Genomic DNA, 15,533 nt, shown 5'->3' with positions numbered 1-15,533 from the left:
GTGATTTCTCTAACACTGAAAATCGAGTTCTGATGGTATAACAGGGTTTTTAATTTTGCTTTTGGACAGCAATTGGGTACTGGTATGTGCAAGGTTACCCCCTTGAGGTAACCTTGAGGAAGGGAATCCTTTTTGTGTTTGTGTTAGGAAGTGGGGTGGCCCCTGGGGAGCTGACCTTCAGGGCAGTGATGGGCAGCTGTGCTTGCTCATTTGATGGCATTTCAAAAAGGGTTTTACCTTGGACTGGTCTGGTCTGGTCCTGTGGACTGAACACCGGTGTGTTTGTAGGTGTGAATCTCCTTTTTCAGTTCAATTTTTCTGTGAAAGAGCTTCAGTCCTAGCATCACTTCATGATGGAAAACAAAACGCATAAAGCAGGAGCAATCAGGGAATTTTCCACAAAGACACCCTCTGATCTGAATTAAAATGCTAATAGAAATGCATTCAGGGAGTATCCTTTGCTGGCCAACTTTGCAGGAGTATATTCCTTTTGTTTAGTGCGCTTTTCCTCCTTTCTCTCCCTGAATTCCCGGCTGACAATTGACAGGAACTCCCTTTCAGCGTGGGTTTGGTCACTCACTGGCAGCGAACGCGCCCAGCAGAAAATGCTCCAACTGTTGGCGTTTCCCGAGCAGGGAAAACCTCCTGCAAGGCTGAGGCTTGCCATGAGGATTACACCCTTTTAAGTCAGTGCCGGGGAATCCACGATCTGCCTCGGTGACGAAGTTTTTCCTCGGTGCTTCCCTGGCTCGCAGGGAGAGCGGAGCAGCATCAGCGGCACAATAGGCAGGGCAGGGTCCCGCATCTTCCATCCCTGCGGGAAGGGTCCCGCACCCTCCAGCCCCGCGGGAAGGGGCTGCGATCGCCCGTCCTGGGCTGGATGCATTACGTAAGGCAGGGATCGTTTGTCAGGCGCGATGGTACAAACATAGCTGCGGGCAGATTATGCACAGAGAGTCAGAGAGGAGGAGGCACGGGCAGGAAGGTGTCTCCGGGAGCGGGGCTCCCTCCCCGCCGCTGAGGATCGCGGCTGGGCAGCGGGCTGGGCTCCCCTGGACGGTGTCCCTGACACGCTCTGCTTCGTGCGGGATGCTTGAGACGAGATTCTAACTTGGGGCGCCCGGACTGGCATGAGGATCGGAGCAACATGGAAGGGCTTCTGTCTCCGATGAGAACGAAGGTAGGGAAAGATGTTCGTGTCTTTTGAAGCTCAATTTACCCGGCGAGGGGAAGGGGAGTTCCGGGGCGAGCTCTGTGAATAGGGGGCTTGCCGGGCTTTTGTCTCTTTTCTTTCCTGCCGCTTTTTTTTTTCTTTCTTTCTTATTTTTCAAAACTACGCTGGCGAATGTAACTCGGCAGAGCAGCGCCAGCAGTTGCCTCCGAGAGGGGAGTAACGCATCACTCCTCCTCGACAGAGATGACCTTTGTAAATGAGTTTGCCTTTTGGAGTAGACAGCCATATTTTTGTTTGAATTTCCACTTGGAGGCTCTCATTGTGTCTGTGTGTCTGTGCGGGCTCCCCAGGGGACGCGGACCTTCCCTGCGGCACAGGGATGGATGGATGGATGGATGGATGGATGGGGACACCGGGATAGCCCAGCAGGTGTTGGCAGCACCAAGGGGGGCACGGGCAGGCAGAGTGGGTGATTTTGTGCCCAAACACCCTGCCAGGGTGCCAGACCTCTTGTTGTGGACCCAGAGCAGAAAGCTGTAACAGAGAGGGAGTGTGCAGAGCTGAGGGATTGCTGCACTTGTCTGCTGCCTTCTCACACTCTCAACTCTCTTTAAAGGTTTGACAGGAACCCTCAGTATTAGAGAAACTTGAATTCCAGCAGGGAAAAGACAGAGGAAAAACAGTGATGGTTTAGTTGGTAAAATTTCTCCCCATGCCATTATTTCTTTGTGGTCCTGGGGGATAGACTGAATCCTGATTGCATTTTATTTAGTCACTGCCTCCATCCCATGTGGTAACTGCCTTGGGTAAATCCTTCTGATTTCACTCCATCACCACATTCCGTCCAACTCTGTTGTATTGTGTCTCAAGACTGGAAGAATTGGAATTCAGTGGCAATTCTTGCTGGCAACAGGGTGTCTTTGTATGTCTTAGATGCAAACAGTTTAGAAGGGGCAGTCAGACAAGACTTGCTTTCTATAAATGCCAGACTTGAAAAAATTCTGAGAAATTGTCTGGTCCAGCCCCTGTGCTGAAGCAGATCAGCTAGTCTGGTTTCCTCAATTACATCCCTGCCATTCACTACCCTAAATTAAAGGCTCTTCAATGATTTAAAGTCTTTTCAATATTAAAACCAAGAAAAGTGATTTAAATAAAAATAATTTGCCAGCAAATGTCTGCACTGCAATTCTCCAGGGGAGTAATTTTTTTCCACTTTAATTCAGGTTTTTTTGTCTTGAGCAGTAAGTTGATAATTTAAAAAAGAACCTGCCAACTTCATATAGCTCTCCATTACCAAGAACAATGCTATGGGCAGTTTTTAGAATGAAAGATTTATAAGGGATTATAGACCCAGCCATTCATATCTCTCATTACTGAGGAATTCATGCATTAATGTTAGGCTTTGCAAGGCATTTCCCAGTACTATTTTTTAAAAAATCAGATAATAGAGGAAACCTCTAGCAGCTGTCCAACATTTCCATCTCATTTCCATTATTAGAAAACATAACTTTCATTGCTTTAGCTGATGTTTCCATTCTGGTCCTCTAACCAGGCTTGAAAGGACTGCTGAAGGCAGTCTCCCCCAGGACTGGTGAGCTCAGGCTGATGTGTGGATCACAGTCAGACCTGTGTAGTATCAGCACCTGCAGCATGTGTGAAGCTATAAAAATGACAGAGTAAGGGAAGTGGTCCAGGACTGGGTATTCTGTTTGTTCATCTGATCTGCTTCGTAGCTGGAGTGTAAATCCCACTAACACCATCCATAAAGTGTAATCTAAATTGCCACTGTCAAGTAATTTATTGATCCTATAGAAGAGCATGCTTGGGAGTATAGACATGATCCTTTGGATCACAATCTGCCTTAATATTAGAGAAAGGGAGAGATTCTGATCTCCTTTGTGTGTGGGAAAAGCTTCTCAAGGCAAAGAAATGTGATTTTAAATCAGCTATTGCAGTGATGTAAGATCAGTGGGATTCTCTGGAAGATCCAGACCCTGACGTTGGTGTTACGTTGCTGTTAATCCAGAGTAGCTCCCTGGCAGCTGATGGAGATATTCAAACAGACTCTGTGAAATAAAGGTCAGGATTTGGCCCTTACATCTTTACCTTTCAGAGAAACAACAATGCATAGATCACTTAAATAGATTTGAAAACTTATCTCATTTCCAAGATGCTTCATGGCTGGCAGTGGCTCTGTGCTCCCTAGCAGAAAATCAAGTGTAAAATCTATTAAATCCCCAAATACAACCTTAATATGTGATGATTACACAAAAAAACTTGACAACAGTGAGGCTGCCAACGTGCTGAGACCCCTGCCTGTTCCACTCCCTGATACTGCCTCGTTTTCCTCCTCTATTCCCCCGTCTGTCTGATCCCATCTGTTGTCACTTGTTTTACACCAAGGCTGAAACTGTTGGGGGCTAGTTAGAAGTTGTTTTGTCCTTTGGTTTGTACAGTGACATGAAGGACAGTGGGCTTCTGGTCATTTCTGGCAGAGCTGCCTGGAAAGAGCCCGGAGCATCTGGGAGCTCCAAGAGTTGAACCTGTGTGAAAACATCTCCCTGCCACAGTGAAATGCAAATAAAGGCTCCATTTTATCCTTAGAGTCCCAAGCAGCTCTGTTTAGCCTGCTCAGATCTGGACAGAAAACCAAAACCAAAGAATTTTCTTTGTTTCCATGGGTAAATAGGGGCAGGAGCTGACTCTGCAGGCACTTCTCACAGTCTGTCACCAGCAAGTGAGGAGAGCCTACATCTGCCTCTGATAGCCAAATGCAAGGGCCCCTGGAATTAAAATGAGCTCTAAATCCCTGCAGGTGGGCTTGGGTGAATCTCATAGTGGCACTTGAAAATAAGATTGCTGTCAGCTCTTTGGTCCCTATTGTTCACAGAGGTTGTCACTCCACTGACAGAGGGACAGGTGGGCGCATCTTGGCTAAAGAAATCCAGTTTATTGTGCAGGAGGGCTGGAGCTGAGGCACTGGACAGAGACATGGACACCAAGTCCTCACTTCTCCAACCAGCTCCATGGCAGGAATTGACAGCAGATGGCTGGGAATGTCCAACCAGGAGCCTATTTCATAGAGGACTTGTTTCTTATTTCTTATATCACAGGGTAATAACCCATTTGGTTTCTGGGCCGTGCTGGGTGATCATACAGTGGATACTTTAAAAATTCCTTAAAATATTTGGTAAATTGGGTATTAAACACTAAGCACATTACACCCTGTAATGGACTCCACTACAGCAAGCTGTGGGTGGTTAAAACATTTCTGCTTTTGTATAACCAGGGTGCACAGATGCAGGAATTCTAGGGAAAGGAAAGGGATACACGCTAAAATGGGCTGGCATATCAAAATTGAAGCAGATAAGTAGAATGCACTGAACAGCAAAGTTGCTGCATTTTTTTGTGTCAATGATTAAATTTCACTGGATTAGAAGTAATGGCTGGGTTGTAAATGTTTGGTAGGTTAATAGAGGTACTTATAAATATGACCAGAACCAGTTAAATTCTGTAGCCTAGGATGTCTGAGCCCCTGTTTTCAGAGCAAATAAATGTACACAATAGCAATGTCCCCATGCCACCTTAAGAGACTGTGAAGTTGATTGAGTACCACAAAGTGAAAAGAATGAAGAAATGCATAAATATTGCAGTCCTTTTGTTAGCCTCCATTTTAATTTGTTTTATAATCCTCAACACATGCACAATTTGCCTTAACCCTCAGTGCATCGCCTTCAGCAAATTACCCTGGCATAAGAATTTCAGTAATTTTAGTTTCTCTGCTGCTGACACTTGCCAGTGCATGCAACTGAATTTGCAATGAGCACCTGGCTCGAACCACGCAGAACTGGCTACTGCTCTATTTTCCTTTCAGAAGCCTGTGTTTGGTGCTTTTTTGTTTATCAAAGCACTGCTTCTCTTTCAGAGAGGCTGAAAGAACTTTCTCAATGAACTTTTCGTCTGTTCAGAAACACACGCGGAGGGTAAATGGAGATTAATTACTGTCGAATTTACTAAGCTTTGCATCCAAAGATAATGAATTTTGAGTGTTCCTGTGTACAGCAAATTCAGCAAGGGAACTCAGTAAATAAAGTGTGTAGTATTTAGATAGTGCTCTTTAAGCATTAATGGGGCTGTTCTCGTTTATTGAATCTTATTAACTTTATCTGTTTATTGTAGATTTTGGGGATTAGCAAACTCCCATGGTGTTACTGTTGGTTTGTTAAGCCCTGTTGGCTCTGCTTTCAAAGCCACTTAGTTTTTGACCACTGGATCTCTCACAAAGAATGGTTGAGTTGTCCTTGTGCCTTACTTTGAGAAGTTCACAGTGGCTCAAAGCAGAGAAACTTTGGAAAGTACACTATACCCTGAGAATCCTAAATAGCAAAGGCTGTGACAGCTGGCCTTTTAGATTGCTGGGGAGGAAGTCAGGAGGGGAAATTACCCCTGGGAAAGCGAAGTCTGGAGTCTGGGTTACACCTGTAGTTTTTCACCCTTCTTGAATGGCACTGAAAAGAAGTTTATATAAGCAGTTTCTTTGTGCAGCTGCATGCAGCAAAGCATTTGAACAGACTCAAAACTTTAATCTCACAAGCTGTCCTGCAGAAGTTGAGATTAGAATCCTGCACTGTCTGGACAGCTATGAATATTAAAATCACTTTACAGCACTCTTGTAGAAGCCAAAAGGCAGAATAATTCCTTTGTGTATGTTGTGAAACCTGTCCTGGTATTTTTGGGAATACCAAAGGACTGAAGTTGCCCCCATCCCTCCAAAAGCATTCATGTTACTTCTATGGAGTCTAAGATCCCTGCTTTGATACAATTGTGTATTTCACTCTCATTTTGAGTATCCCACCATGATAGACACACACAGGTGCTAATGATGCTTACAGAGTGAGATTTCCAAAGCCATTTATTCCTATTTTTATTTATTTATTCTGGGGCCTCTCCCCTATGAAATTACCTCACACGGCAGTGAGCACACAAACACAAACACAAACCCAAACACAATATTTCAGGTTCCCACAGACACAGGGAGCTCACAGCATGGACTGGGGAGTGCTGGTGTTCCCCCAGCAGCTCTTCCACAGGGCCCTTGCTCCTTCCCTGCCTTATTATCAGTTTGACACGGGTTAATGAGGCCATATGTAATTCTCTGAGCTTGTAGATAGTTAAAAAGAAAGGCAATTCAGGAAATAATGAAGCTCTATGTCGGCTACTGTTGATCATAATTTAATAAATACCTGGGAGAGAGGATGTAGGGGCATAACTCAGAGCAGAGTTTGGCTTTGGAACAAGTGTACCATAACATTATGCCTCTGGAAAAGCAGAGCAGTTTTTGTTCTGTAACATTTCCTAAACCCATTCAGATTTAAAGGCGATATATCACTGAACATAAAACTGAAAGGTTATTTTTCCTCCCCGGCTGTGCTTTGCAGCAGAGCAGTGAGCTCCATGCCTGACTGAGCCCTGCACTGGTGCCCAGTCACACCAGGGGTGGGTTATTCACTCTCCAGGGAGGGGAAACTCTGTGTACCCTGGGCTGGACACTGCTCTGCTAATGGGAATTGCATTGCAGAGCACCAAAATCCAGCACAGGGACTTGGATCATGAGAACACAATCCCTGTCCCCAGATGCTCCCTACTAAAGGTTAGGAGGAAACAGGAGCATTTTGCCTCAGTTTTTAAGGAGGGAGGACTGCAGTTCAGATTCTGGTATTTCATACAGGATCCAAAGCCTGAGGGGTGCTGCTCATTCTCAGCATCCTCAGGAGCACAGCTGGGTCCAGGCCACCCTGTCCTAGGAGCTGCCCTTGGCTGCACACCAGGCTCAGTGGGTTCAGCTCTTGCTGAGCTCTCCCATGACTATCAGACAGCCTGAGATGAACCAGGACAATCACAATGCTGGGATTGCTTTGTCTTTCACAGACAGCTTGATCCCCTCTCTGCCACCACCAGCTCAGCATCAGGACCACATCACTGGGAGGTGCAGTTAAGCAGTCCCATGGTGTATCAAACACCACTGGATCCTTTCAGGGAATGGAAATAGGAACTGCTCGCACGCGCCCTGTTCACCTCCCAGTGCCTAGATACCATCCAGCTGAAACCATCCTGCACCCTGGCCTCAATTGTCCATGTCTTGCTCAGCCTGTGCAAAACCAGGCTGTAGCAGAGGTGCCCAGGAAGGTCTGACATTCCTTAAACCTTCCTGTGGCTGAGGTTGCCTGAAAGTGCCAAAAAAACCTCTTGGCTTCCCTGGGACCTCACTGAAAAACACACTGGGGGGCTATGCAGAGACCACAGAGGTACCAAAATGAAATTAGTAATAACAATCATATCAACAACAACAACAACAACAACAACACCAACATCAACATCAACACCAACATAATAATAATGTTTAAAATGCAGTATGGCAAGGCACAGACTGGAGGGAAGGAAACTGATGATAGTGGCACTAAGAGCATAAAGCTTGCTAGCTCAGTGTGTGGATCATGGGCATTTTTAGGAAGTGCAGAGAAAATACACCGGTGAACACTCATTTTCCCAGTCATTTCATTATTTTCCTTAATGGCAGCTATTGTCGAGGCAATTTGCCACCCTTTTCAGAAGCAGAGCTCAGACAGAGACACCCACTCTTTAGCTGTGAATCACAGGTTGTATTCCCTGGGGAAGGTCACAGAGCCTTAACTGCTGCAAATATGGGAAAGCTGAAAAAATGAGAAAGATATTAGTGAGATGATTATGAAGCAAAAAATGATGGTTGCCCCAAAATGCCAGCCTGGTAGTTATCTGTGGAGGATAACAGCTCTCCTGCATGTCTGCCTGGTGTATTAGGTCATTCTGAAGGCAGTGATGGTAGGGAATGCATGTGTTGAGTGTTTGGGACTCGATGGAAGGAAACAAAGCTCTTGCATGATGCACAGTTCATGTAAAAAATGTCTGCTGCATAACAAGTGCATGCCAGCATAGCTCTTAGCACCCTAGCATGGACTTCAGTAATGGTCAGCTATTTCTTATAGTATTTTACTGGATTTAAATAAATGTAAAATGTGTGTGCAGCTGGGCGTGTGGGCTCTCTTCCTGAGAACACACACCCAATGTACCTTAGCTTTCCCTGCATGCCTCCTTTATCTACATTGCAGTATAAACCCTATCAATCTGTGAGACCAAAGCTCTGACCCTATTTGGAATTCAACCAGCAAGACAAAAATCTCCAGCCCTTCAGATTGCTCCAGTTCAGAGGAGAGCAGAGGACACATGCAGGTGTCTTTTTGGTGTGATTTATAAGCACATTACAATATCAATAAGCATACAGAGTCCTGTTTCCCTGACCACAGCAGATATTAAAAAATGAGAGAGCAGCTTCCCTCTTCAGGGTGGCTTCTTTCATGCAACATTCATCCACACCTGGTTTTCCTTGGTGTCTTGGTCCTTGGCTTGGTTATCCTATGAGGATACAGTCACAGGGTATCACAACACATGGCAGACCAGCTGAGTGTCTCAATCCCTTCTTCTCTTCAAGTCCAAGTCCCCATTTCGGTGATTTGTTTGGGTTTTTTTAGGGAAAGCCCTTGTTCCTTTTGTGCAGGAGCTCAGCTGTTGTGGCAGCGCTGTTGCAGCTTCCCAGCACTCAACATCTCCCCTTGTTCAGAACAGGAAAATCTCCCCAAATGCAGCTGTCCTGAGGCAGAGCCATTGACCTGGGTCCTACACAACAGGTTGATTTAGTAGTAAATGCAGTAGTAGTAGTAAATGCAGATTTAAGGCTGATTTAGTAGTAAATGCAGTATATACATCAGCAGTAAAAATACACCTCCCCTTTTTTTTTTTCCTTACAAAATCTTATTCATGGTTATCCCATGCAGCAAACACCAGAGGAAAGTGGTGGCTCTCAGGACATGACACAGGGTCCCCTGGGCCACAGCACTGATGAGGCACAGCCCAAAGCAGCAGCCAAACCCAAACCCATCCAGTCCCTCTGAAAAGAGGCAGATACCATCACTCTTCTGCTCTTGGTGGCACAAACACTTGCAAAGCTTGGCTGTGCTGGAGGAATATTAAAGGTAGAAGACATCTCCTGGGTAGACAGCACTCAAACCACTTGGGGCTTTGAAGACAGGAGGTCAAAAACAATATATCAAGTGAGTTATCAGCCAGTCCTGTCTCCCCTTCCTCCCCTCCCTCTGGCTCAGAGCTGCAGGAGCTCAGGTCCTTTGATGTAAACCTGTCAGACACTTTGGTCTCTTCTCTGCCCTGCCCTATTCTTGCACACACACATTTGTGTGAGATTTTAATTATAGGCATGAGCATATTGGTAAGAAAACCCTTCCTTAATTACACGCTCAATTAATTCCAGTAGCTCAGGAGCTGAAATACGAAATTAGGTGAAATTATTACTGCTTCATCTAAAGTTGGATCTCTCCATGGCCAGGTTCCCAATAATACTGTGGAAGTAATTTTTCTTTAGAAAAATGGATTTCATTTAGAAGAGATTAAATTGTTTTGGATAGAGGGAGTTAGAGTATTATCTGGTACCACTCATATTCTTTTCCAGAAAGACTAATTACTTATAAAACTAATCTCTTCAGCAAATATTCCATGATCAGGCCAAAGAATTATATGGCACAAATAAGGCAATATTTAGTCTCATTAGGGCTGGCACAAACCCTCCCCTAATGTATTGTGGTCTTTAGAGAGAGATCAAGTGAGATGAGAGATTAAATGTGTTTTCATAACATCAGATACCCATCCATGGCACCAGGGCCTCAGTGCTCCACTGGAATTTGGGTGTCACTTGCTGCTGCTGCTGCTGATGGCACCCTGGTAGGGATGGCTGAGAAATACCTAGGCTGGAACCTGCTCATCTGGGCTCTAAGCCAGGATCTGCTCTTGTCTCTGTAAAACTGGAGACTCCCAATGTGTAGGACAGGAAGGCTGTGCTGCATCCCTGGGATCCTGGCTGACACCTGCAGTAGTGTGGAAAATGAGGCTCAAGTGGAGGAGAAGCACAATCCTAGCTGGAATAAACAGTCTAGGAGGAGGAGAGGATGCGGACAAGGATTAGGACAGGAGAAAGGAGTTTGAGAAGAGGCAACCAGGACTAAACAGATAAGTTGTGGAGGCAGGGGTAGAGGGACAGAGATGAGGTGGAGCACTTTTGCCCATGGCATGGAAACCCCCTTCAGCCCAAACCCCTGTCCCAGCTGGATGTGGGTGGTGAAATGACACCTGTAAAGCTGCTTTTTAAAGAGGGAATACCAGCAAAATGCAAATTTGGGAAATACTGGAGCAAGGGACTCTTAACAATGCAGTACCACAAATGGTTTTTTCATGGGTTTCTTCTTGTCTCCTTCATAAGACAGACAGTGCTCAGATAATGAGAAGCTATTCCTTTTGTATTTTCCTCATTTTCTACCAAATAACCCTAGGTCTTATTTACTCAATATTGTCCTGAAAACAGGTGGGGTTTTTTTTGTTTGTTTGTTTTTTGCATTATTTTTCTGAAACATTAATTACAACAGTATCAAAGTTCATCAAAACCTGTAATCATACTCTTGTTTGCCTCTGTTTAACTGATGTAGAATTGAGCCATGAAGGAATCATTTAAGGTCTCTCAGTTTTGGGCCATTTCTGACTTCTCTGTATCCTCAACATCATACAGTACTTTCTGTGTTCATTGGTCTCTCTGGTAGAGCCCAGGCTTTCTTCAAGTCATGTGCTAGGAGTGTCTCTCAGAAACCCAAAAATAAAGCTTAGATGTCAAGGATTATTAGTAAAAGTTTGGGATATATGAGTCACTCATCACCATGTATCTTCACCCAAAGACTTCTCCACCTTCTGCAGCATTCCCCAGCTTCATTCCTTGTGCACTTTCTGTCTGCCACAAATGCCAAGGAGCCCTTTAGAGAGCAGACACCTCCCCTGATTCATCCTTAAGGCAGCTCCACCCCACACAAGGAAGAAAGAAAATATGGGTGCAGAGGTTAGGGTGAAAGGAGCATCTGATCATGCAATTAAAAATTGCATCATGAGACATCCACTCATGCCTGGCCTTTTCTAAATTTTCACCCTGATATCCACCCAATGCAGTGTATAATACCAGCAAGCACATGACTGCTGTCACCTGGCTATTTTTTACTTAAGCTAATGTTATTCATTCCCTCTAAGAACTCCACATAAATTGACTGCAGTTTAATAATTTCTCATTGCACCTTTTTGGAGTAAGCCAGGCTGACAAAACAGACAGCTGTGGGAGTAGGTGTGAGCAGGGCTGAACTGACTGTATGGAAATGCTGGGCAGCTTTGAATGCACAAACCCAAACACAGCACAGAGGAAAACCATGTGCTGAGGGTGGAGAGGGAATTTGTGTGCTCCCATTTGCATCTCTCTGTAAGCCATCTTTGCCCGGAATAAATGTCTCTGTCCACATGAAAGCCGGATCTGATTTCTTCCCCCCTTTTGACAGGGCAGTAGAGAAAGCTTTGTGAAATGGGTGTGACTTTTATGATGTTTTGCAACTCATTTTTAGAAATATGTGTCTGCATATGCCAGTAGTTACCCTATTTTATACTAATGATTTTTGCATTCTTGTTGAGTGAAAATTTTCTAGTTAGTAAACACCGTGTTACTATTAAAGTAGACTGTCAGGTAGATTGAGAAGAAAAAATTTAACAAAAAAGTAATTTTTGGCATTTCTTTAACCTCCAACCAGCTCTTTACAAGTTCTAAGTACTTTTGTTCTATTTTTGGCTTTGACCACAGTTTTGTCACATGTGTCTGGGTTTGAGGATTTTTTGAAGATTGTTTTAAATGTGTGGTAACAGTGTTCTGGTGCCTTAGCAAAGGCAAGGGGAAACATCAGCCACATATTTCAAATCTCTCCCACAGACATAACAAACCTCTTTTGCCAAGTGAGCTGGCTTTTCTCCTGGATAGAGCAAGAAGAAAAGGGAAAGGTGGCAGAACAAGCAGGTGAATGACACTATAATAGTGTAGGGTCAGAGTCTTTCCTGCCAAAACTCCTGAAACTCAGTAGAGATAAATTCTATGTTCTCATGCACTCAGCCCAGTCCCAGACTTTTTGGTGGGAATGACTCACATTAATATGGGAACATCACAGATGTACAGAAAGATGGTAAAATAGTTTAGGAGGCTATCAAAGACTGGAAAACAACAAATATCAATGGAGGAAAAAACCCCCAAAAACTCAAGAGAAGATAACATTTTTCAATCTGGGCAGAAAAAGAAAAGGGGCTTCTTTTTATTTTCTTTTCTCTTTTTCTTTTTTTTTTTTTTTTTTTCCCTGTGGAAAGTATGCACAGCATTAAATCAGCTTAAGTCATTAATCTTCCCTGGGAGATATCACCCACAGAACAAACAGGGAGATGAAATAAAGCTACGTTGCCTATTACGTACATTGTAAAAGAATTAGTGTCAAAAAATGAAACCCAAAGGGAGTGAAATGCAGGGCAGAGAGTCAGTGATGCAAACTTGTGTTGTACCACCACCCTTGAGGGAGCTGTTCCTGTAGGAGCTGTGCCAGTTTGTATTCAGCCAAGAGTATGGCCACTCCTTTGTCTGTATGATGCTCCAGAAAGTGCAAAACAAGGACCAAGAACAAGGAATTATTTAAAACTCCAATTTCCAGCAAATAACTGATAAATTCGACAAACCAAAACAAACTGAATGTCAGGACCAAGGAGAAATTCATGCCTATTCACAAAATGAAAAACACAGAAATATTTCCAAACCCTAAAAAAGCACTTAAAGACTCTCAGAAGCAAAAAATTATTGCTGAGCATTTACATTAATTTGACAGAATTTATCTACTCTTCTGCTCCATAAAACCTAAGTGCAATACTTAACCTGCAACCCCCAGAGAGGTCTGGTGTGTTTTACTTTCCAGCCCCTATGATGCTCAGAGATGTGATCTGGAATTCTGAAAGAAGGATACAGTGGGGTCTGCGGGCTGAAGGAAATCATTATTACACAGTAATCAATGCTGTGCATCTTGTGGGGCTTCTCAGCTTCTCTGGCATCCTACCACAGCTGTTAGAGGCTGGGATTGGGTTGGTTTGTTTTTTTTTTTAATTTGAATAAGGTCATAGATTGTTTGTGGGGTTTTGATTTGAATCGATTTTCTTCCTTTTATGATGATGGCAGCACTCCTAAATTAGCCAGCAGTGCTGAAGCCTCAGTGTACACATTTTAGCACTGGGGGATAAATGCCCTAATGGTGGGAGAGAATATAACTCTCCCAAAATCAGTGCAGCTGAAAGTGGAGTATTTTAAATTAATTTATTCTATATATTTTGTGGCTTTTTAAATGCATGAGTGAGGCAGGGAGGAGTGACACCAAGTGCTTTCCTCCCTATAATATGTTGACAAAGAGGATAGACACAGTCCTGTCCATGCCAGACTTGAAAAAGCAAAGATTTTTACCATTCCTAGGTAGTCCTAGAGATGGACCATGTGGACACAGCTTGGGATGGACCATGGAGCCAAGGTCCTTCTGCCAGACAGTAATGAGACTCACTGAGTCTCTAAGAGCAGCACAGGGTGGAAATTTGGCTTAAAATTTCCCTGTCAAAGCTTTCCCAGCCTGCTTGCTTCCAAGATGTCTTGGTCAAAGCATGAGCATTTCTCTCAGTCTAAGTCAAGGCTGCAGCAGGAGCTCAGAGCACTCAGCTGATGGATTCCCCAGGACCAGGGGCTCTGTGATAGCCCAAATGAACTCACCCACAGGGGCCCTGCACCCCAGAAGTTCTCTGGTGGAAAGGAGATGGATCTTGACATCTTTGTCATGGCAAGATCTTGGCTCTGGTCCTTTGGAACTTTTAGGTCCTTTGGTTTGATACCAAGGCCCTGAAGAGCACAACATCCTTGCTGTTCAGTGTCTCAGTTCTTCCTCAGAAGGGGTGAAGACTTTGATACCCTTTTTGTTGTCAGGGCTTCACAGGGATCTAGCTGATGGGCCTTTTACTGGGAGTAGGGGTTACAAACACCCTAAAGAGTGTGGGTTAACCCCAGGTCTCCAGGTCCCTTACAGAACAGATCAGAAGTGAAATCAGCATTTTGCAGTCCAGCACCACCCCATGCTGCCTCATCACCATCTTCTTCAGCAAACAGGGACTTTCAGAGTTTCCACACAGGCCTCAGAACCCTCTTTGTGTTGGGTCCCTGCCCTGAATCATCCTTGCTGTCAGAAGCCAGGACATTCCTCTGGCTGCCCTGGGTGATTCGAGACCCTGGCAGGGGGCTCAGAGACCTTGGCACAGAGTCAAAAACACCTGTGCCATTGATTCTAGTCCATGGAAACAATTACCAACTTTGTGTGAAGATTTACAAGCCACAAGAGTTTGAGTAGAATGATAATCTTCTTCTTCTTCTCCTTCTTCTTCTCCTTCTTCTTCTTCTTCTTCTTCTTCTTCTTCTTCTTCTTCTTCTTTCTTCTTTCATCATCTTCTTCATCTTCTTCTTCTTCTTCTTTTTCTTTTTCTTCTTCTTCTTCTTCTTCTTCTTCATCTTCTTCTTCTTCATCTTCTTCTTCATCTTCTTCTTGTCCTCTATCTTCTGCTGTGATGGTGACACATTTGGATTGGTTTAGAGACAGACTGTCTAACATAGGTGATACGTATATGAAAACTATTGTAAATAAAGTACATGTAGTTTTTAGTATAAAAAACTAACACAGCCCCAAGGGCGGTCAGTGTGCCTCAAACTGACCTGCCAGACAGATCTCAGCAGGTCAGAGAGAGAATGTCATAGATAAGGGAAAATAACCTTGAAAAGCAGAGCCCAGGAATCTCAACTTCTTCTTCTGTCGTGGGGCTGGGAAAAAAGACTTTTAATACCTCGGGAGCCATTTCAACCACAGAAAACCCGAGACTCACAGATTTCTTCAAACGCTGTTGAAATAACACACTCCCATGGATAACACCCCATAAACTTCTGCTGCCTTCCCCCAGTGCCCTCACTGTGAGATGAGGAATGTCAATGCCTCCAGGGCACCCTCCTAATTGCGTGGCACCCATCCAATGGCAGCATATGCACAAATTGGCTGTGGCTGCTGGGGCTCACGGGGCTGGGGCTGCCCAGGAAGGGCTGTGCTGCTGCTGTGGCACATCCACGAGGTAATTCCACACAGGATCAGCCATGGCTTGGCATCAATCCTCCAACACAAGATATAAAGATTTTATGGCTTGACTCTAAAAGAACCTGTGGTGATAACGGGGTTCTCCAGCCAGCTGATTATGAGAGATTAATTAATACCCAACATAGTGTTAGGGTATTCCCTACCTTATGTATAAAGGCAGAAGAAAGTGGAAGGATATTTTGGTGAATGAGCGAGTCTCA

At 44.4% G+C, this 15,533-nt stretch overlaps 1 protein-coding gene across 5 annotated transcripts in view; it reads left to right on the top strand.

The window, feature by feature from the left end:
• FRMD4A (FERM domain containing 4A) overlaps positions 1-15,533 on the top strand; it is a 372,469-nt gene that overhangs the window by 85,798 nt on the left and 271,138 nt on the right. Inside the window, exon 1 of one of the 5 annotated variants that reach the window (XM_058022118.1) lies at positions 1,032-1,180. The exons of the other annotated variants lie outside the window; for them this stretch is intronic. Within the exon in view, the coding sequence (XP_057878101.1) occupies positions 1,148-1,180 (33 nt within the window). The 5' untranslated portion in view covers positions 1,032-1,147. Of the gene's footprint in view, positions 1-1,031; positions 1,181-15,533 lie in introns of those variants that run through there. 5 annotated transcript variants of the gene reach the window in all.

Source organism: Melospiza georgiana, chromosome 4 (assembly GCF_028018845.1).
Source record: "Melospiza georgiana isolate bMelGeo1 chromosome 4, bMelGeo1.pri, whole genome shotgun sequence".
NCBI classification, from domain to species: domain Eukaryota; kingdom Metazoa; phylum Chordata; class Aves; order Passeriformes; family Passerellidae; genus Melospiza; species Melospiza georgiana.
Note: the sequence above shows the minus strand (reverse complement) of the source record. Positions and strands in the feature narration are given on the sequence as shown.